The following is a 22737-nucleotide window of genomic DNA, read 5'->3' as shown; positions in this document are numbered from 1 at the left end:
ACCAGCATCGCACTCTTCACTTTTTTTTCTTAAGTTCTGAGCTTTCCTGACTGCAGAGAAAAGCCTGAAACCTGTGACCAAGGTCCAAATTACAAGCCAGACAGCAAAGCAATCCAAGGCAGCCTCGTGATATTCTGTGGCGGGATGGGGGGGGGGGGGGGAGGAAGGGGCTAACTCATGGTGTTTGCAGGCTTAGGTTAGCGACACTGCTGCCGGAAAGTCTGGCCGCAGGCAGCCCTCAGCTACCTCCCTCCGCCTGATCGTGGCGTTTGCAGGGTTAAATCCCTTCCCCAGCTGCCGCCTCCCCGGTGATCACGTGACACGGAGTGGCACTTTTAGCCCGTCAGCTGATCCCAAAGTCACAGGGTTCCATGCTCAGTCATCCCCTGCCCTGGATAACGCACGGATCGGCTTGCCGCCCAGGTCGCGCCGGGAGCCCGCTCCGCAGCAGCCATGGGGCTCCGCTCCTTTCTCCTACTCCTGGCCCTTGTGCTCCCATGCTCGGCGCTGATCAGGTGAGGGAAGGGCTGCAGCTGGGCACGGCTGGACAGCAGGCGCTAGGGGCTCCCGGGGTGGGGTCCTTGTAAACAGAGGTGCTGGCTAGGAGCCCGATGGCTACAGCAGCCGCTCACCCCTTCCGCCAAAGAGCTGCTGGGGGCGTATGTGTTAGAAGCCCTCCTGCTCGGGCTTGCCCGTTGCCCGGCTGCCTGCGGTAACTGGGGAGGGTTGCAGGAAAGCAGGGTCTTTGTTGCTTAGGAATGTGCGTGTGTCTCTCGCTCCTGGGCGGTTGCGATTTCTCTCCCCCATCATGAGCTCATGGGGGATTAGGGCTTGACGTGAGGAATTAGCTGCAGACTCAGGTAGACTCCTACCAAATCAAAGAGCCGGCCTCCCTGCATCCCGGCAGGGGCTGGAAATGGGAGAATTAAGCAAAGAAGTAAAAAAAAAAAAAAAAAAAAAAAAATCTGACCCAGCGTGAGTTCAAATTTGGTCCTGGGCTAGACCCGGACTTTTTCTATGGGCTTCCCCCCTGGGAAATGCGCCTGCCTCTCCAAGGGCATACTTCGCCTCATGAAGAGGCATGAGGTGCACTTTATAGTGTCTTCCTACTGCTAAGCAGAAGTTAGGTGCATGCAGTGTGCCACCCTGGATGTGTTGCAGCTGTTTCCCCAGTCACCTTTCCCCAGGGCCAAATCCAGCAAACGGGCTGAGCACTCTCAACTCCCCATTGAAACTGGTTAGAGTTGAGGGTGCACGGCGTCAAGCAGGATGTGGTCCTCAGGAAACAAACCTGTCGGGCTCAGGTCGCTCACCCAAATTCATTCTTGCATAGTTTCAAGGTAAATGTATATTGGGGGGGTGGGGCTTGTTTTGAGTTAACTTTCACTTGAAACTGACAGTCTAGAGGAGAAAATTCCTGACCACTAAGTAAAACCTCAAGTCTTGATGATTTCTCAGAAGTTCTGTTGACCTTTACAGGAGCAAAACTTTCCAAGCCCTGATTGTTCAGAAGGTCTGGGCACCTGCAGCTGCTATTGATTTCAGCTGGAATTGTGGGTGTTCAGTCCTTCTGAAAATCAGGGCTTGGAAGGCTTTGGCTCCTGTGAAGGCCAATGGAACGTCTGAGAGATCATCAAGATTTGAGAGTTATTTAGTGGTCAGGAATATTCTTCTCTTGTTGCTGAAACTGGCAGTCAATATGTTAACTTCAAACAAAACGCTCCACAAAATATACATTTATTCTGGAACTAGGTAGCAGTGAATTTGTGGGATTTGTTGGCAGCAAGCAGCTCTTGACCAGGGGATTTGTGTTGTGGAAACAATGTGCCCTCTTGTTGAAGTCTGTTGCTTTGATCTGTGATACAGAAGTGGGAGTTTCCGGACACATTAGGAGCCTGATCATTGTGGCCCTGCACTTTGCACAGTCAGTTTCACCAGCGCAAAGTGTGTGTAAAATGCTTTGCAATCAGAATAGTAGTGTACACACACACACAACCCCCAACTAGTGAAAATAACTATTCTAGGTGCTGGACAGCAGTGAATGAGGGCCTGTGAGTCAGGAGTCTGATCTAGGGAGTGCCAAGCTGGGATAGTTGTCCTCTCAAATTGAACCTCAGTGGAGTCTTTACAAAGTTCTAAATCATAAGCAAAATAGCTGTAAATTGTCTTCCTTTATTTCATTTTCTGTGAGCTGTGGTCTGCTTTCTGTCAATATACTAACTTTTCTTATCTGCACTGGATCATGACCAACAAAGGAAGTGCCTTTACATAAGTATTGACTTTACCACTCTTCGATCCTAGGGAAACCGCCTGATACTGGAGCTATCGTTTGCTGCATAGAGCCCCTCCTGTGCTTCCCTTGTTTCTGGACTCTGAGCAGTTTTCAACAACTGTTTCAACAAAATTATACTCTTGTTGCTGGCCATCAGCAACCAGTACAGCCATGGTACCTGACCGCTGGCAAGAACACGGTCAGTTTCCCAGCGTGGACAGGGCCTGAAATACAGAAACTCCAGAAAAGTTGGCAGAGTCCTTACACACAGCAGCATCCAGATGCATGGCCTCCCTGGGAGAGGAGAATGGATGGTTTTGAGCAGGCTGACTGCCACACTTTAAGGGGCAACTTTCTTGAGCAAAGCCACTGGCTCCAGAAGATCATTAGTAGCGCAGGGGCCTTGAGCATTAAAATGCTTTCCCTGTTTGAGTGAAATCGCTGAGGCGTCGCCTATGCTGGGATCTGGAGGCTGGATCAGTAACTATCATTAGCATGGTTCCCTAATTCAAGTGAACAGGGAATCCTTTTCCCAAACTAAACAGCGCTGTACACCACTCCTGCCGCCTCCCCAAACATGGTTTTATAAGCCCTTCAGGGCAAGAATGTTCTGTTTTCTATATTCATCCAGCACCCTGCTAATGGGAGGCCTGGTGTAAAGCCCACTGAAGTCAATGGAAAGACTCTCATTGACATCAGTGGGCTTTGGATCCAGGCCTTTGTCATGAAAACAATGTCCTGTTCTATGTGTTGGAACATAGCTAGAACTAGCGTGGTTCTGCTTCTGGTATGAAGAGGGCCTTAAAGAACAAGGGGAGTTCCCCAAAGAGGGAAGGAAGGAGGAGAAGGGAATAACGGTGATACCCAAACGTCCTGATATTTTATTTTTCTTCCGGTGCTGGTAGCCCACCTCCCCTCCACGCACAGACAAACTCATGTGGGTCACTGAAGTTGAGGTGAGGCTTCCAACTCTTAGAAGCAGCCCATGCTAGAAATGCTGGATTGTGACACACCTTAAGTTTGGCTCATTCAGGGATGTCTACAGTAGGACCTGGGGTGCCGTTCCAAGCTCAAGGACGCACACTTCCCCAGCTGGAAGTGTAGTAGACATGCCCCGGATGGAAAGCAATGAGTGCTTCTCTTCATACACAGGCCTTGGGAATCGAGAGAGACAGACAACATGGCTCTCTGGATAGGGCACTGGGCTTCAACTTGGGAGACCTGGGTGCTCTTCCTGGCTCTGTCAAGTACCTGCTGTGTGATCTTGGGCAAGTCAGTCTCTGTACCTCAGTTACCTCAATTTCCCCATCTTGGGGGATAATTGCCGTTTCCTCCTTTCTAAAGCACTTTGAGATCTACACATGAAAAACACGAAGAGCTAGGTATTCTTATTAAGGCTCCAGAAAGAAGACCTGACAGTAGGCTTCAGAAAAATATAAACTTTGTCGAAGTTTGCCCCAGGCTGGGAGTTGCGCTGTAAACATTGCTGACATTAGGAGCCAAATTCTTTGCTGATGTAAACTGGCAGATCCGTTAATTCCCATGGAACTGTGCCATTTTGCACCAGCAGAAGATGTGTTCCTGAGAACCCTATAGGCCTTGGTGTGCATTTCTTTGTATGCACAGATCAACAGAAACAGGTGCTGTCACCCTGGGGAGAGGGGAGGAGGAGGGAAAATTCTGTCCCTCAGAACATTAAACAGCAGCATGTTCTGGATTTTTGTAAGACTGCTACTGAACCTCTGAGCACTCCTTGCGTACCAAACGATCACTTGCTTTGCATGGGGCCCAGCCCTGCCTGTAGGGGAGGTGGATGCTGTTGTGTGGCATTGGCAGGGTTACTTGCTTTACCTGGCAAAGTGCTTTTCTTTCGTTCCCAAACAGAATCCCGCTGACTAAGTTCCCCTCGGTGCGCCGCATCCTAAATGAAGCCGGAAGCGAAATCCCCGATCTGAATGCCATGGGCGAATTCCTGAAATACAAGCTGGGTGTGCCTGGCATAGGGGATCCCACCCCGGAGACCCTCAAGAACTACATGGATGTAAGTACAGCAGCTGATTCTGCAGGGTCACTGCTCTATTTGGCAGCATGGTATTGCAGGGAGTCCCTGTCTCAGTGCATAGGGTCTACCATTAACCTGGAAACTTGTTGTCATCGGCACCTCTTTGCAGCATGCAAGGACGGGAAAAAGAGACTGTTGCTTGCCCACAGTGATAGCTGACTCATCCTGCTGCAAATGCTTCTCAAGTGCCTGACTCTTTGCTGTGAATATTGAATTGCACTCAGGCCTTATCCCTTCAACAGCCCCTGCACATGGGCAGTATTTTTTGTTTGCAGACACATTCTCTCATCCAGTGCTGTGGAAATCCACTCCCGAGGAAACTCACCCTGCCAAAGTCAGGGCCTCAGTTCTGCAGCAAGCTCCTTACTCTACCTCAGTTTACCCACATGTAAAACAGTGATAATACCTCCTTTACAGAGCTGTTGCAGGGATTGCCTAACTCTCTCTTTGAAGATTTGATCCTTTAGACTCTAGTCCTGCTTCCACAGACATCAATGGCAATGCCTCATTTGGCTTCAGGGGGAGGAGAAGGCCTTTAAGTGTAGCACTACATGAGTACACAGATGCAGTACAGACTCCCAGGGAATGGAGGAGCCAACAGTTTGAAGGGCGAGCTCCTCTTATTTACAGCTATTTGCAGTTTTAATAAACCCGCTGCCACACCCAAGAGAGCTTTAAAACAGTCTTCACAGCTTCAGTAACCTATTTCTTTTCCCCTCATTGCTAATTACCCAAACTTTGACTGTCAGTAGAAGCTTTCTCCTTTATAATCAGACCTTTCAACTTCTTGCCTGATTGGTGGTGCCACAATCCGCTGTCTGTGATGCAAGGGCATAACAAATTGTAGTTTTCACTGAATGCGTCAAGCAGGAGGGAGAGGTAGCTGTTAGTATTACTAGTCCTTGTGGCCAGGGCACTGGGCTGGAATCTGTAAGAGCCAAGAATAGAACCCAGCTCTATCACTGAGCTGCTGGGGAAATGAAGGTGGGAAGTGATTTGCCCATCCGTAGAATGGAGATAACGATATTGATCTCCTTTGTAAAGTGCCGTGCTATCTATGGATGAAAAGAACAATTACTGCTGTTTGTTCGAGGCCCAGATCCAGCAAAGCATTACTGCTTTACTTTAAGCTGTTGAGTAGTCCCATTAGAGTTAAGCATGTGCTTTAAATCGTTTGCTGGATCAGAGCCTAAGCCCATAGGAATCACAATGGGAGCTGCTGGGCGCTGAGTTGTTTTGAAAGTCTGACCCCAGATGGGGGTGCTGAGCATTTGTCAAAATGGCCATGAGCTCTTTGGAAAGTCTGGCTTGTTGAGTGCACTTGAGATTGGGCACTCAAGAAAACAACAAGGCAGATGTTACACACCCACACACTGGCAGCAGCACTGATGAGGGTCAAGTGAAAAGGGAATCCAGAAACAGAATGTATGTGCCATTTTGCTTTAGTAAAACACTGCATATATTTTGAGAGTGCAGGGTTCCTTTCATCAAAGCTCACTACCTGGGTTTGCATTGGACACACACAGACGCTTTGTAGTTCATTAATGGAGCAAATTACATGTTGGATATTCAGGAAGCTGCCTATCCTCAGCCTCGCTAGGGACTTTATGTAACTTGAATGCTGGAGGGAGGTTCAGAACCCACTTCAAAAGGAATTGTCCCCTTGTGGATTAAGGGGAACCTGCATTAGCTTTTAGCAGTATAGGATCCATGAAACATGGTTATAGTCCTCTTCCATCCAGTAGGGGGCATTGGCACACATGCTCATTATAATATTAACCCCTTGATACCAGTAGTGCTGACACTAGCATGAGGGAAAAACCCCAAGCATTCAAGGCCGCAATTGTTTACTGAAGTCTCCTCTTGGCACATGACCGGAAACAGATTACAAAAGGGGGATGTGAGCTTGGGTCATCTGATGGGGAATCAGCAACATGATTAGGGCTGTTGTGTGACACTGTCAGCCAGGATCTAGGCAAGTGTTTTCCCTGCAGATGGAAAAGAAAATGCCTTGCAAACATCGGGGAGGCAATGGGTGCCTGAATGATAGGGGAGGATAGGAGAGGCAACCCTCCACCAGGATAGAGGTCATTTCCCACCTCCGCAGCTTGGATCCTGCTGAATCACCCTTGCCAGCATTATCCCTGGTTCTTAAAAATGTAGGCCTCCCATTGACTTCAATGGGCTTTGGATCAGGTGTTTTCAAACAGGGCCTCATTGTGAGAAACCCTCATTCGAGGGCTTTATCCATCCTCAGTAAATGACTCAGCTCTCATACTGCAGGCAGAACCTTCCAGAAGGGCCCACCTTTGAAGCAGGTTCTTTCTCCTACGTAGTAGCCATGCTGCTGTCCTCTAGAAAGTTACCTATTAGCTGCTTCACGTAACCAGAACAGGGCTCAGCGCAGCTGCGGTGATCTGCCCAGCTCTGGCGCTGCCCATGTTTCTGCCCTTGATTCGTATCGCATCGCACCTCTTCCCCCACAGCTGTGCTAGTCTCACCCCTGCCTAGTTCCTTCTCTCACTCGCTTCGTCAGACCTTCCGGACACGCTGCTCCCCAGACAGGAGGTTTAGACTGTTTAGTTATGCCAAACTTTTCTAACTGGGGTGCTGAAAATTAAATACCCAACCTGAATGTGAATAAGTGGCCTCATCTCTTTTTTCCCTTCTGAGTTGCTAAGCATCTGCAGCTCCTGTTGACTTCAATTGAATATGTGGGTGCTCAGCACTTCTGAAAATTCGCCTCCGGTTGGGCACCCAAAACATGAGACCTCTAAATTTCAGTGGCAATTCAGCCTTGGTTCCTACAGGACAGGTGGAATTTTAAAGCTCCCAGACCTGAAGGCATCAGACTTATGAACAACCATACATGTCGCGTCCTGCATATGTGGAGTGCTCTCCTGGGAACGGGAATATCTTGGCAGCTTTTCACTTGCACTCCCCAGCCCCCTGGGCTCTTGTCAGATTTCCAATTTCTTCCTCCCTCAACTTCCTTGGGATCAGCAAGGAGGGACCGCAATTGGTTAATCAGCGATGTCAAAACAGAGGGAGGTGGGGATTACACAACAGTGGGGCTGCGATTCCGAAACATTTCTGGCTTCTTCTTCTAAAGACCTTTTTCCTCATTTTCAGCTCTTGCCTGTTGGGAGCTGACACTTAAGTCACTTCTCAGGTGCTGTTTTTTTCCATCTTCAAATCTTGTTGCTAGAAATGATTTCAACCCCCTTTTGGTTTATTTTCAAGTCACAAGAAAGTCAGAGGGATTTGGTTGTGCTGCTCTTGTGACATCAGGCTAGAACACTGGACCCCAGGAGCTGTGGCAGGGCAGATTTATTATTTGTCTTACTGTAGCGCCTTGCAGCCCAAGTCATAGACCAGGACCCCCGTGTGCTAGGCACTATACAAACACAGCAAAACCAGTCCCTGCCCCCAAAGAGCTTACAATCTAACAAAAAGGCCAGAGACAACAGGTGGAAACAGATGAGCGTGGGGTGGTTAAAGGAAATAATGAGACCATACTAGTCAGTGTGATGGGCAGTGATGTAGCTCAGACCACATTCTCCTTCCATCTGAAAGAGCATGTAGCATGGGCCCAACCACTGGGTGGGAGAGGATTCGCAGAAGGGATCACTGTAGTTCTTGTGCATGATATCAGCTGTGTCTTTCTTAGCCCACCCCCACCTTTTTTTTTTTTTTCCCTTCCGGGCAATGCCCCCTCTCCTTCCCACCCAGCTCTGCATGCCCTATGACTGAAGAGTTTAAAAATAACAAGGTTTCATCCCTTCCCCTGAAATATACCCTCCTTCTACCGCTCATCGCTGCTTGTCACCCCAATCTGGACAGTGTCCACTGGTTAGATGGGCAGAAGATCCTGCCCAAGTCTCCCCAAGAGGCCCCTCTCAGAGTTTTGGTTGCCGCTGACCAGGATGCCGGTGACTCATTTTGTTCTCCTCCCCCCAGAACTTGTGGCCCACAGATGGTACAGAATGGTACCCAGTATTGACTCATAAGGGGATACTCTGCGTCTGTTCCTGTTAATGGACAACTCATGCCTTAAAGTCAGCTTTGTATTGTTTCCAATGGCTTGTTTTGGTTTTTCCCTTTCTGGTGCAAGAAAGTGGGGAATGGGGTGGGGGGGGTCAGTTGTACCTTTGCCTTCAGGTAGGGAGACCCTGACAGTGTGCCAGAACCCCACCCAAAGTGCTAGGAGACTGGGGGAGCCTCTAAACCTCCTCAGCAGAAGTAGCCATTTGGGCATGATGCACAATGGAGACTGAACACCCTGCATTGCAATGCCATTGAGATGTGGGTCATGTCATGAGAGTGACATGACAGGTGGTATCTCCATGGCTTTCTTAACTGTATTGACCTAGTTCTCCTGCATCCCTACACCTAGGATGCCCTCCCTGGCCGAGGGAAGCAGTATCTCTGCATTCAGGTCTTCAAGCACCTCTTCCGTGAAGCTCATCCGTATTAAAGCACATAGCACTTCCTCTGGGTTTCCCAGCATCTATTTGGTTCTAGTGTATACATTTAGCTGTCTAGTTCCTTGAGCAGCGTCTACTGGCCAGATCATGGCTCACATGGAGAACGCTTTGCTTTGCGCTGTGAGACTGGTGCAATCTTATAGCCGGCTTAACCGGCTACCTTAAGAATTTCCCCTTAGGAATCTCCAGATGGCATAGAACTGGCCTAGCAGCTGTGGGCCGCCCATCCCACTTCCAACATAGGGGTGTGACGTACAGAAGGGGTGTGTGGCTAATGTACAGCTGCATTCCTGTCTCAGGTCCCAGAACAGCCCAGTGGGGCTCCATTGCAGCCGGCAGAACTTAAAGAAACCCTGAGTCTAAGTTCTGTGGCCCTGTCATAGGGTGAGTTGAGCCTGTCAAAGATTCAAGCCCCCAGTTCTAGCCTACACTTTGATCAGGTGACAGTCATGTGACTGAAGGCATTAGTCCATATAGGCCCAGCTAATCCTGTGATGGAGACTGACCCAGCGAAGCACTTAAGTATCTGTTAGTTTTTAAGTACTTTGTACTGGATTTGCTGCAAATTCAGTACAAAGTCAGCCTTGTAGGATTGGCATGTGGGTTTTTTTGTTTGTTTTTTGTTTTAAGATCAGCTCCGTTCCCAAAGTTCAAGCTCCCTTTGGAAGTCAGGGAGTCTACAAAGCTTTTCTTGTCTGTCCTCTTGCTATTTGCAGTGGTGTTGTAGGCATGTTGGTCCTAGGATATTAGCGAGACAAGGAGTGTGAGGGGATATCTTCTGTGGTGGAAGAGCTGTGTGTAGCTCAAAAGCTTCTCTCTCTCACCAACAGAAGCTGGTCCAATAAAAAATACGACCTCCTCCACCTTGTTGCCTTGCTAACAGATTAGGCTTTTACAGTGCTCTGGCTGGCAATGTGCAAAAATTTAAATAGCCCATTACATGGAGGGGATTTGACCATGACTGTCAGTGACAAGTGGAAATCTGTCACTCTTAGTGGAGAGGTATTTGCAGGGTAACGGAAGGATGCTTCAAAAGATCAAATAAAGGAGAAAGGACTGGGAGATTTTTCTCTTCAGATTGTGACCACTTCTATTTTTTAACCCAGTCAAGTACCTGTTACAACACTTTGGTCACCTGACTCAATTACTACAGGGTTACGTGTTGGTTACATCAACTAGTATCTGTGTTTGTAATCTGGTCACGGGGCAAGATTGTAATTGGGTCCCCTGACTTGGTTCTAGTTAAGGTGTAGATGAGGTCTTTGCATCGACCCAGGGTCATTCTCTTCTAGTATTAAGGAAGTGCTTTAAAGTAAGCTGATCTTTGGGTCACTGTCTAGTGGCTCCTTTTCCCCACTGGAAGAATGCAGAGAAGTGAAAATCCTCAGCACAGCTGTTGGGTGACCTTTGAGGCGTGCTGGGTTTGGACAAACTTTGGTGACCATGCAAAATAAAAAACATAGAAAACAACACAGGAAAAGTGCTGAATCATTGGCCCATCTACGCTGCCTTCCCTTGTGACTGCAAGTCAGCGTATTGCTGGCAACCCGGTGGAAAGCTGGTCCAGGGCTATTCTGATCAGATGAGTTCTTGTGTGTGAAACCCCTTCAGTTAAGGCAATTTAAAAAACAAAAAGCCAACATCGCTCCATCTGCATTTCATTTTATTCAGCCTCCCCTGCTGCGCTCTGGCTATGCTTCCATTCAGCCCACTGCCATGCTGCTAGTAATGGGCTTTCCTGGTCCGTCTCCCAGAACTGCTGGTCAGGGGAAGACTGATCCTGTGCTACCTTGCTCCTTATGTGGCTATGCCTTACAAACCCTACTCCACTGTAAGCTAGTGGGATGTTTATTGGCTAGCACTTGGGGACAGTATAAATGAGCACAGCAGGGGCAAGGCAGTAGAGAATCATGCTCAGGATTCCATAAACTGATGTAGTCAGGCATGTGTCCCGTGCTAATCCCTCCTTGCCTGCAATAAGGGGTTAATTTTTTTGAGTTCTAGCAATAATCGGATAGCACCACTGCCTCCCCATTACAGTTTATTATAATGGATCACTAACTCCTTAGTGATCTGAGCTGCCTTACAAAACTGCTAAATACTTAGGATCCTGCCTCACTGCAGCTGGCTATACAATGCAGTGTCCTTTTTAATCAGGACCCTGAGGTTTGGAGGGTGTTTTAGGGCAAAAATTGACCTCCCTTCCTCATAGCTTTCCCTCTAAGGTCCTGATTGTCTGTGGATCAGGGCCTGAGATTTTTATTTTAGATTTTTATTTTATTTTGAGATTTTATTTTATTTAGCCGTCCCTTATTACTAAGCACCCATCAAGCCTGGGGCCCCCACTGTGCTAGGCACTGTACAAACACAGAGTAGCAGATGGTCCCTGCCCCAACAAGTTTACAGTCCAAATTGACCAGACCGGTGCAGCGTGGGAGAAGAGTAAATTCAGAGGAAAGAAAAGTGAGGGGAAGAGGAGTGAGGGGGCAGGACAGAGAACAAAAGGCTAAGAGGGGCAGGTGTAGAGTGAACTGGGGTGAAGAGATTGGGCAGTGGGATAGGGTCGGATCAATCGGCAGAGGAAGTTCTTGGTATGTCTGGTCCCTGCTTTGGCTGCCTCAGTACCTGCTCCTACCAGCTAGACTTGAGCCTCCGGCTGATTTTCTCACTGCAGTTTTTCCCCAAGACCACATGGGGGAGGAAGGGCCAGGGGAAGTCACCATCTGCGTCCTCGTGCCCCCGGAGTGTGTGTTTTGGGGTGAGGCACTTCCTTGCATAGTTCTGGGTCAGAAGAAGGGGGAAGAGCAGCTCCAGCTGGACCCCATTTTACCCTCTCCGCACAGTGCAACAATCCATGGTGTGTGGCTTTCCTTTGCCCCCAATCCTGATAGTTCCCAACACCAGGAATAAACTTTAGGAAGGTGGGGAGATGTCCTCCATCATGTGAGAGTCCCAGTAAGCAAACCCAGAGCATCTGTGTGCCTCACACCCAAGGGCTGTCCCAGCTCTCCACTTCCTTCTGCCATAAATTGGAGGGGGACTGCCCTTCCCTCCCTGCAATCGCTCCTATAACAATAAGCAAAATTTTGCTGCTGCTCGGGGATGCCATCTATGCCGCATGAACAGGAGCGCCAGGCCTGCCTAACTGGTGTACTCTGTACCGCCATCTCTGTGTTCAGCATGCTGCAGTCCAGGGCATCCAGCCACCCGCACATGTAGCTGGCTGATAAACTAGACTCCAAGGTTGCTTCTAAACTGCTGGTCCAGCTCTTTCCCCACAATACTGACAACGCCTCTCCCACCCCCCTTCGTTAAACTCCTCCAGGCACATCTAGTGCAATCTCTTGCTACCCCCTGGCTCAGGGGAGCTGTGTTCTCCTACGCTTGACGCTTGAAAAGTTTCTGATCCCTACTAGCCTGCCAGCCAGGGTGGGAAATACTTGTGCTGCCGCTCCTACCTCTTGCAATTTGCGGGAATCAGACTCTTGTGCACTGTAATTGTCACAATGCCAGTTGGCTTTCTAATTTTTTTTTCACCTTACTCCCTCTTTTCACTTTGTAATAGTTGTGTTTCCTTCCTGGCTTCACTCCACCTTTTTGTTTCTTTCCTATAGTAGATGGAGGTGTGTCTTCAGCATTTGCCTAGGATCTTCCTTTTCTCTCCCTCCACCACTTCTCTGCCTTCTCACCTCTATTTTTTATCTTTGCTTTCTTTCTCCCTCCCCCTCACCTCCCTGCAATAAACAAATCATCATGTCTCTGTGAGTTTCCTAACTTATCTTTTCCCTCTCACTCACTCACAAATAGGGGTTGAAAATCTTTCCAGACTTCTGTGTACCATTGGACTAAAACTACTAGCCACCAGAAGTTGGTCCAATAAAAGAGATTACCTCTCCCATCTTGTCTAGCCAAAGCCTGGTAAGAACGAAGGGAAGGCATTACCCATGTGAGAAGCCAGCCCCATGTCTAGCTCCTTGGAGTCCTACTTGGAATCTCTGTCTTTGATCCTTGCTCAAGGGCTTCTTTCATACCAATCCCTGGCTTGCAGGTCTAGTAGGTGATCATTGTGTACTCCCTATTATACCTATCCCCTCCCTGCTGGAAGGGAAACTGAGCATTTCTCTCACTCTCACACCTACCTTTTTTTTTTTTTTTTTAAGCTGCAAGGGTGCTTGGAAAGTTCACTGCTACTCTACCTCTATCTCAGCCTGTTTACGAGTCCTGACTCCTCTCCACTGCCCAGTGACTAGCTTCATGTATGCTGCTGCTACTTACAACTTTTCCCAGTGTCAGCAGAGCTGAAACTAACCTGATTCTTGGAATGGCAACAATGCAAATTGGCGAACCTGTGGTCCAGTTTCACTCTGCTGCAGCTTGGCAGAGTGAAGATCAGCTGCAGAGGCACCTGGCTGTCTCCAGACTCAGGCTGCACTGCATCAGTACACACTTGGTTCACAGCTGCAGGGTTCTCTTCACTGTCCTAAGGATTAGAAACTTCTTATTTTAATGAAAACTTCAAATGAGCAGAAGCTAATGGCCCTAACCTGGGAAATCTACCTACCCAGCACACAGGAGCAAGCAAGTGTAATCTAGCCCTACTTACAGTTGCATATTGGAGTTAGAACAAAAGCTCAGGGAGGTGGATGCCCAAGGTACTGTCTGCGGGCAGCCAACTTTTTGTGGCTGATGCTTTGTTTTACATTTTAAAAAATAAATGTGTTTTTTTTTTTTTTTTTTTTTAAATGAGTGGGAGTGAGCTGGTAAGAAACTAGAGGGATGTCAGGCTTGTCTAGGCAGGATAAAACCACCACAGAGGTGCACATCCATCTGCCAAAGGAACTGATCTATGTACAGTTTTGTTATGCTTGGGAGGAGCTGGAAGGCGACGGCCCCATATCCATGCTGGGGCACCTGGAAGAGCATAGAACACAGGGGTTTCACGTACTGATTTAGAAGGACCTGTTCTGTTTCGCACAGGATTTTCCTGGCTGACATTAGTTACTACCTGCTAAGAACTGACAGCAGGTGGGGTACTTGGGAGATGACAGAGTCACTTTACTTCCAGTTGTAATATTTCTTTATTAGTCTCATTCCGTGTCTAAGTGTAGTAACTTCCAGGTATTCTCTGAGGAATTTCCCTCTGTCTGTGTTATGGTAGCACCTAGAGGCCTTGACCCTATTGTGCTAAGTGCTGTACAAATACCTAGTGAGAAACAGACTCTTTTACATTCTAAATGAACAAGACAGGTGAAGGGAATATTATTACCGCCATTTTTTTTCAGAAGGAGAACGGAGGCACCAGGAGATCAAGTGATTTGGCCAACGTCACCCAGGAAGTCTGTAGCAGAGCTGGGAACAGAACCCAGATCTTATGACTTGTACTGTAGGGCTTTCATCACAAGTCCATCTCTCTGTTCAGCACTTTGTAACTGTGTGGCTTGGGTGGAGGGGAGAGAGGGAGACTCCTACCCAACCTGCAAACGCTGTAACCTATTCCGATGCTCCTGTATCTCTTGGATTCCCTGCTATTCCTTTCAGTGATTCTTGCTGTGTGAGGCTCAGACTGCTGTAGGACTGAAATCAATGGCAGTTAGGCTCCTAGTTACCTTTGAGGATCTGGGTTTGTGAGCTTACCGCAGCCCATGTTCCTACACTAATTCCTCTTGAGAGAGGCTAGGATTGGAGCAGCAGTGAGCTCACCACTACTATGCCCTTCACTATAAGTGATTCCTTCTGGAAGAGGCTGGTACTGGAGTGATTATGAGCTCGCTACCGCCAGCACTTGTCTACACCATTCCCTACTCCTGCTGGGAGAAGTAGGGATTGCAATTGCAGTCTTACACCACTAAGTTATTTATGCATCAATCCCAGAGGATTATCCGGTTCAATTCAATTTTGAGCGAGAATACCCTCCTTGTCTCCAGAAACTTTCATCTGTATTAACACTCCTCTCTGCGCTCCTCTTCTCCCCCAGGCTCAGTACTATGGCGAGATTGGTATTGGGACACCACCGCAAAAGTTCACCGTGGTCTTTGACACTGGATCGTCCAACCTCTGGGTGCCCTCTGTCCATTGCAACCTCCTGGACATCGCCTGCTGTAAGTAGCTCTTGTGCTGTATAGCTGCCTGTCTTCATGACCTTTAGCAGTCTCCTGTTCCTTGCATATCCAGTACAGGCACCAAAGAGCCACCCTGCAAACCAGGGACGGAAGGTCAGACCACTCAAGGGAGAAATCCAGAAGGCAACCGGCATCCTCCAAACAAGTCTGTCCTGCAGACTTCTTGGCCCATGAGTGGGCCAGCTGGAGCAGTCAGGGAGAATAACCCAAGTGAAGCACTGAATGCTTTAGGGCTCTCTGTGTTCTCCTTTGCACGCCAGTCCCCAGAATGGCTTCCCCAGCTTAGGCAGCTGCAGCATGGCTAAGCTAGACACGGCACTGGGAATACACCGAAACGGTCCCTGTCTTTGGCACCTGCAACCACTAGGTCTTCAAAATAAGAATCCCCTTTCTCTTTCCCCTTAAGTTTGTCCAATCCCAGGGGTTTGGAGGTTGTAGACTTTTATATTTTGCACTTTTCAGGCTCACCAGAGCAAGCCCTTTTCTTGCCCTGTGATGATAGTTTCACTGCATTATTGGAGCACGGTGCTGATATCTGGGCATTGGCGCCCTTGTTCCCTTTGACTGAAGGAGCAAGGGACAAGGAAAGTCTATGCTGACGGTTTTTCAATGGCCCACCTAAAATGGGGGAGTGGCGTTGGCGGTGGGGGGTGAGTGAAATAGAAACACCAATAATGTTCCAACTCTTACAGCCGTTTTCCTCTGTAGAGGTCAAACCCTTTACAAAGGAGATGTCAATATCGTTATCCCCATTTTACAGATGGGACACACAAGGCGAAGCAACGTGCCCAAGGTCACAAGCATAGCCAGGAATAGCACCTGTGTGTCCTGAGTCCCGGTCCCGTGAGCTATCAAGTTAATGGCCCTTCCTTCTCCCATCTCTCCTCCTGTTCTGTCTTTTTTCCCGCCCCCATCTCCCACACACACTCACATTAATTATTTTCGGAATGACCTTGATTGGGTAATGAGCCATTCCATGTGTCGCTCTGCTTCTCCCCAAATTATAGCTGTGTTGTCCTATTGCTCAATGCTGTCAAAAAAGCCTATCTTGCTAGATCTGATACCAACTGTCCTAGTTTCTAGTTTATTACTGCCCAGACTATGCATGCACATGTTTATGGATCTATAATTAATAATAACTATGTTTTTAAAAATGTTGTGGCTAGAACCAAAGGCTTACGAATTACAAGGTTTTCGCCCTGTGATGTTACAGTATAATAAATCTCCAAAGAAGAAGATGTCAAACCCAACTGTGGTAAAATGCCTTTTAAAAGCCACCAAATGTGCTACTTAAGCAGAATGTATATTTGTTGGCTCCACTTTCTCCAACATGAAAGGTGACCTGCAAAGCCGGGGGGCGGGGGGAAGAAGGTGAATATTGGACTTGTGCCCTTTGTGATTCATAGTGGTTTGGCCGGTGGATGAATATTTTTATATAAAATATTTGTATAACATATATATATAATATTTATTTTTTTTTTTTAGTGGGTTTGTTTCCCATTTGTTTTTATATATTGGAGATTTGGGCCCTGTCTAGGCTGGAGACTCTCTGATTCAGGACTGGTCTGTCTTGGAGATTTTGTACAACTAGAGAGCTAGGGAAAGGTTGACAACCCAAGAGCCAGGAGTAAGATAGCTGCGCATTTGAGAGGGGAAGAGATTTTTAGCTGGTCTGTTCACAGCTCTGTGGTCCTGATTTTCAACTTGCACCTTGCATCGCTCATTTTACTCTAGTGCAAAGCAAATGTAAAATGCTCCCAAACTGGAATTGAGTTTGCACAGATGTGATTATGCACAAGGTGCCAGGCAGTGATGTATCAGGTTCCATCTTTTTGGCTTGTGTGTCTTTTGACCTATTTAATTCCAGGGATGAAAAAACATTTGGGAGCAAGGATGTCATTGCTAATGACTTCTTGTCTCCAGCCTTATAATTAAAAACAATCAATGTCTGCTGAGACATCCATTTAGACCCTTGAGCAAAACTGGGGAAGAAATAAATAAAATTCCTGAACTTTCTAAGGTATAAAACAAATAGGCGTGGCGGATAAGGTGACCAGATGTCCCAATTTTACAGGGACAGTCCCAATATTTGGGGCTTTTTCTTGTAATAGGCCCCTATTACCCCCACCTCCTCCTACTCCCTGTCCTGACTTTTCACATCTGCTATCTGGTCACTCTAATGGGGGAAGACATCCTTCTTCCCTCTTCTTCCTCCTCCCCAATTTTTTTTTAAAATTTTTTTAAACTAAAACCTTCCAGGCCATATTTATAAAGAAGGGCAGAAAACCTATATTTTAAAAAAATCTTTTCCAGGTCACCTTTAAGAAAGAAACGCTATGTGATCTAAATGAGTGAATACAAAAATTAATGTTTTAATACCTGTATATACTTAAATTCACCCAAACTCTCCGGAGCACAAAGCATCTTCCTCTTGGGGCCATTATGGTGACTTGAGCATCACTCTCTTGGTTTCTAATGTCCCCTGACATATCAGCCATGTGTAGTCTAGTCTCCAAATCCGGTAGCCAAATCCTATTCAACTGCTAAATTGGATCTCATCATTGAATTGCTCGCATGTTAGAAATGCTTTATAAGGCATTCTGGAATTGGCATATGTAAGAATGAGGGTTCTGCTTACCCTCTCCTTCAACATGCATTTAATTCTAAGAGCAGGGGAAGCAGCATGATCTGGAGCTATGAGGGTGGGATTAGGAGTCTGGTAGTCGTGAGTTTCTTGATCTATGTTCCACCACTGACTTTAGTGTGACCTTCACTTCTCTGCTTCTTCCCCTCCCCCCCCATTTGTAAAAGGAGGATCCTCTATCACATCTCTCAGGTGGGTTGTGACATTAATTTCTAGGAGTTCCTGACAGCTTTTTTTTTTTTTTTTTTTTTGACCCACTCAGTTAATTAGCTAATGCCTGACCAGTGCTTCAGACAGGCAACGCACTGTGTAAATTGCTGAGCAGCATTCATATTTTGTGTACCTCCTGTGTTCCTATTCCTCGCTGCAGTGATCCATCACAAATACGACTCCTCCAAATCCAGTACATACCAGAAGAACGGCACAGCTTTCGCCATCCATTATGGAACCGGGAGCCTGTCTGGATACCTCAGCCAGGATGTTGTGGGGGTTAGTATTGACTGTACTTCACTTCTGCAACCCATGTAGGCCCTCGTTGAGCCAGGAATTCAGGCATGTGCCCTTGATTTCAATGGGACTTAGTAATACCTAGCACTGCTCATCAGATCTCAGAGCATTTTACACAGGTTGGTATTGTAGGGTGGGGAAACTGAGGCACAGAGAGGGGAATCAACTTGCCGATGGTCACCCAGCAGACCAATAGTAGTTAGGCATAGACCCCAGGTCTTCCAACTCCCAGTCCAGTTCTCTAGTCACTAGGAAAGACTGCATCCCACTATTCCTTAAAGGTAAGCACATGCTTAAGTGCTTTGCTGAGTCAGGACCTTAGTTGGGGATCTCAGTCCACCTCCCCTAGGGACACATGTCCACATTGCAATTGGCAGATCTCATTGGCGAGGCTAAGCATTGAGTGAGTGTAGTTTAATCTCCATTCTACCACCACTAGGGGTACTTCCATCATATCAGACTTGAGGCAGTCCGGGGTAAGCTTGCTCTGCTATTGCCTGTATTGCATTAGTTTTGCTTCTGTGTAGAAACTTGGGGCCTACACTTTCAAGTGACCTGTGATTTTTTTGGGGGGAGGGACTGCATCTTTTTATTTTTTTCACCCCAGCACTCAACTTGAGACAACTTGAAGGGACCTGATTACCAGAAAGTGCGGAGCATCCACCCTCTGAAAATCAGGCTACTTCAGTGTGTCTCCAGTGAGGCACTCAGAAAATGAGATGCCCGAAATCACTCATCACTCTTGAAAACGTGGGCTCCGGGCTTTCCGAAGCACAGCTGTGACTTAGAGCTCAAGTCCTGTTGAAAGTCACTGGGACTTGGGCTTCCAAATTACGTAGGCCGAGGTCCTCAAAGGTGTTGAAATCCATGCAAATTAGGAGCCTATATACCTCTGAGGATCTGGGCCTTAGTTTTCAGTGCTGGCTTGAGAGCCCTAAACTTGCTTAGCAAAATAGATAGTCTATAAACCTATTTTAGGTAGGCCCAGAAATCCACTGGCATTTTCTGTGCCTGTCCCAGTTGAAAAGTGTTGGCTAACAAAGTCTGCTGGTATCAAAAGAAGGGGATCTCTCTCTCCTCCTCCTCCTCCCCCCCACCCCCCCACACTGAGCAGAAGAACAGCCTGAATTGAATTTCCCATCTGGCTTGGACTAGACTCTAGCTCCCCTCTGCCAGAGTCTTTTCTAGACTAGTGCAGAAATACTTGACTTACAGCCAGAACGTTCCCTTGTAGGTGTTATCCCCGTAAGCAACAGGAGACTCTGGGACTGATTCAGAATGAATCCTCAATGGGCAGAGTCTCACTGTGGTCAGATGACACCATGAGTGAGGTTTCCTCTTGCTAAGATTCACCGTCAGTATTGCCCGGACGAGTGAGAGGATTTGCCACCCCACAATAAGCAAGGATTGACCTTCAAAACCAGTAGATCTTTCCTCCCCCTATTCCCACCCCCAAGTACTGCACTGGTCTTGGGAGATCTGCAGTGCCCAATGCTATCCCTGTCCCTCCATTCTAGCTCTCTGTCCCTGCTCCCATGCCTAGATCCCTGGCATCACAACGTTCACCTCTAAGAGTTGTTCTAGACCCTAGTCATTCCATTTCAACCTTGCAGCTTCTAGGATTCACTAAAACCCCTTCCAAGGATTTTGTGGCTGTTGCCCAGTGAAGTCATTTTGCATTTAGCAATAAATGTTCCACTTCTGTTAGGTTTAAAAAAAAAAAAAAAGTCTAGCACCAATAGAGATGTCTGCTTTTGCCCTGTGCAGTCGGCTGCTGTTCGTGGGATTGGAGGATTGCAGGGAGAGAGCAGCGGGGGGAGCTGGGCGCAGGTGACGGGAGAGATGAAGAGACAATTTGAAAGGAGCTGCTCCAATGATGGAGTGGGGCGGTGATCCAAAGCAGCTGGCTTTATGGGATTGTGTTGGTAGGTTTCAGTGCCCTCCAGTTTAATGGAGGGAGTGAAATGAGTCAGAAGGAAAATTGCAGCTTTTTTAAATTATCATTGGAATGCCTTCTTTTTAATTAGTTTGTTCCTGAGCCTGCCTGGGGGGGGGGGGGGAGCTCTCTGCAGCCATTGCAACTTGCAATGTTCAGCTTCCCTGTGTGCTTAAGTGATCGAAGTCTGTCCTGTGATGAGCCGAGTTTACAATCCAAGGGAGCAGTGCAGTGGGTTCCTGGCACTCTCAGAGGTGGGGCGCTAAATGCTGGAAACCTAAGTGGCTTCCCGTGCTGGGCCTGTTCCTGCTTTCATTGCACAGCCCAAATTCCCACTGATGTCCGAGAGAGGCTTGGGATGCACAAGAGATGTGAAATGGGGGCCATTGTCAATGTCTGAGGCCAGACCTAAAATGCAGCCGTCAAGCTGGGCCAGATCCTCAGCTGGTTGATATCAGCAAAGCTCCATCAAAGTCACTATTTGCCAGCTGTTGGTCTGCCTTGGCGGGTGTTTGGCAAGGACAGCTGACTAGCTGAGAGGGAATGGAGGACTGTGACTTTCCCTTCTCTGCTTTCCCCTTAAACCCCTGCCCCTAAACAGTAATTCTGGGCATCCTGAACCTTTATTGAACATCCTAGGGAAACACACCCCATGAGAGGTAATAGAAACACAGAAATGTAGGGCTGGAAGGGACTTCAAGAGGTCCTCTAGTCCATCCCCACACAGTGAGGGAGGACCAACCAAGACCATCCTTGACAGGTGTTTGTCCAATCTGGTCTTAAAAACCTCCAGTGAGGAGGATTCCACAACCTTCTTTGGAAGCCTATTCCCATGATTCACTAGCCTTGTAGAAAACCTTCTGACTTCCTGATGGAGGTGGGAATCGTACTCCAAATAACAAACGATGAATGCAGTTGTAGCAGGGGAACCCCTGCCTCCCAGAGTGCTAGTGATCCCAAGTTCTGCCAAGGGGATTCTAGCTTCACAGGAAGCTTAGGGGGTGCTTTACAAGAACAGGACAGAAAACACAGACAACTGAGTGCTAGGCCGATGGCCCTGCATAGTGAAGTCCTCATTTAGCCACACAGCAGGAAGGGCGAGTTCAAGGCAAGATTCCTGGCTGGGGTAAATTGACCCCACTCCACTGAAGTCATTGAATCTACCCTGCCCTACACCTGCTGAGGATTTGGCCTTCAGCCTTCATGCCCCTTTCAGTTTTTGGTCTTTCTGCTGAGGCTGCTAACTATGGTGCCAATTGCAGGATGTGATGCGGGAGACCTCTCTGCAAGGAACTGGAGCGAGGCCACCAACCAAGCATCCACTAGTAATGATTTTTGATCATTATGTACCTGGATGGGAGCCAAACAAGTGACTTAAAGAGGGAAAGTTCTGTAACCCAATGCCTTTGCTCTGCTAAAGATGCTCTTAGGCTTCAAGCCTGAAAGTGCGTGCATGCCTGGCTACCTTGGTGCATGTCAAAATGTTAGCAGTTTTTGGTCAGCTTCCCAGCTGGCGTAAATCAGCATTGCTCCAGCTGGGGATCGGGCCTGTCAAATATTTCATTGCTCTTGTTTAAGCACTGAAGTAATTCTGTGGTGGTGCATTTATAACTTCTGAAAACACCTCCCTCTTCTCAGTGCATTACCGGACATGTCACTCGGGTCTTTTCTGTCCCACATCCTGCTCTGTGGGTTTTCTCTCTTGTGACGCAAATGACACTTTGAAACAAAGTGTCCTTTGTGCAGTTAAAATAAGAACTCTCTGCACACAAAGCAGGCCTGTGCACACACGCTTACACACTGACACAGAGCGAGGCACTATCTAACCCTAGGGGGATTTTAGTCATTCACAAGGGATCGTTTTCTGATGTCAGGTCAGAGAGGCTGAGCTTTTCCTTTTCAGTACAATTCATCTCACTGTAATGCCGTCAATAGGAGTTTCAGACCCAACCAGCAGGGACTGAGGAAAGATGGTTAGGACTCTGAAAGCATCCTGGTCCAATTGGTAAAATTGCCTGTGATCATTTTAAGCCATGAGATCTCGTGAACAGCTAGAGATAGAAACCAAAGGCCAGATCCCCATCTGGTATAAATCATCATAGCTCCGTTGACTTCACTGGGGCCAAACTTATCTCCTAGTGCTTTACACCATGTCAGTCCTTCTAGCCATGAGTCTGGCAAGATCGCTGACCTTAAATTCACATCGGTGTGATTACCACTTTGCCCCTCCTACCACCCCAACACAGCCCTTCAGTGCCCACCTCAATTTCATGACCTGCTTTCCTGAGAAATGTGGGAGCCAGCATCTGTGGTGTCTGCTCTCTGAATGTTTGGGGTCTCCTAATTCAAAGGGCATAAGTAGGGCCGTAAACGTAGATGGGGAAACTTTCCCTAAACTGAGGGACATGCCATCCAAATCCCACTAGACAGACAAACATGTGGTTCAGAGCAACAGTTCATGAGGGGAGGCTGCAGATTCTAGCTAGGAAAATAAGGTAGGTTGGGTTTTGAAGGAGGAAAGAGAGCGGTGGGGGAGGGGAGGTTGTTTCAGGAGTAGGGGGCAGCATGGTGGCCGCTGAGAGCGGAAGGAATGGAAAGGTGAGGAGGCACGTTGGGAATGCAAGGGGAAGTTGTAGCTGGGGACAGGATTCTGTAGGGCCTCAAGGATAAGGAACAGGAACTCGAATACAAGGCAGTAAGTGACCAGAAA

At 47.7% G+C, this 22737-nt stretch overlaps 1 protein-coding gene across 1 annotated transcript in view; it reads left to right on the top strand.

The window, feature by feature from the left end:
- Positions 1 to 339: 339 nt before the first annotated feature.
- The window catches only part of CTSD (cathepsin D), a 33345-nt gene continuing 10947 nt past the window's right edge, over positions 340 to 22737 (top strand). The window contains exons 1-4 of the mRNA XM_048852821.2: positions 340 to 515; positions 4157 to 4313; positions 14796 to 14919; positions 17955 to 18073. Coding sequence (XP_048708778.1) covers positions 454 to 515; positions 4157 to 4313; positions 14796 to 14919; positions 17955 to 18073 — 462 coding nt within the window. The 5' untranslated portion in view covers positions 340 to 453. The remainder of the gene's footprint in view (positions 516 to 4156; positions 4314 to 14795; positions 14920 to 17954; positions 18074 to 22737) is intronic.

Source organism: Caretta caretta, chromosome 6, assembly GCF_965140235.1.
Source record: "Caretta caretta isolate rCarCar2 chromosome 6, rCarCar1.hap1, whole genome shotgun sequence".
Taxonomy (NCBI): Eukaryota; Metazoa; Chordata; order Testudines; family Cheloniidae; genus Caretta; species Caretta caretta.
This window is presented reverse-complemented; position numbering and strand designations above follow the sequence as displayed.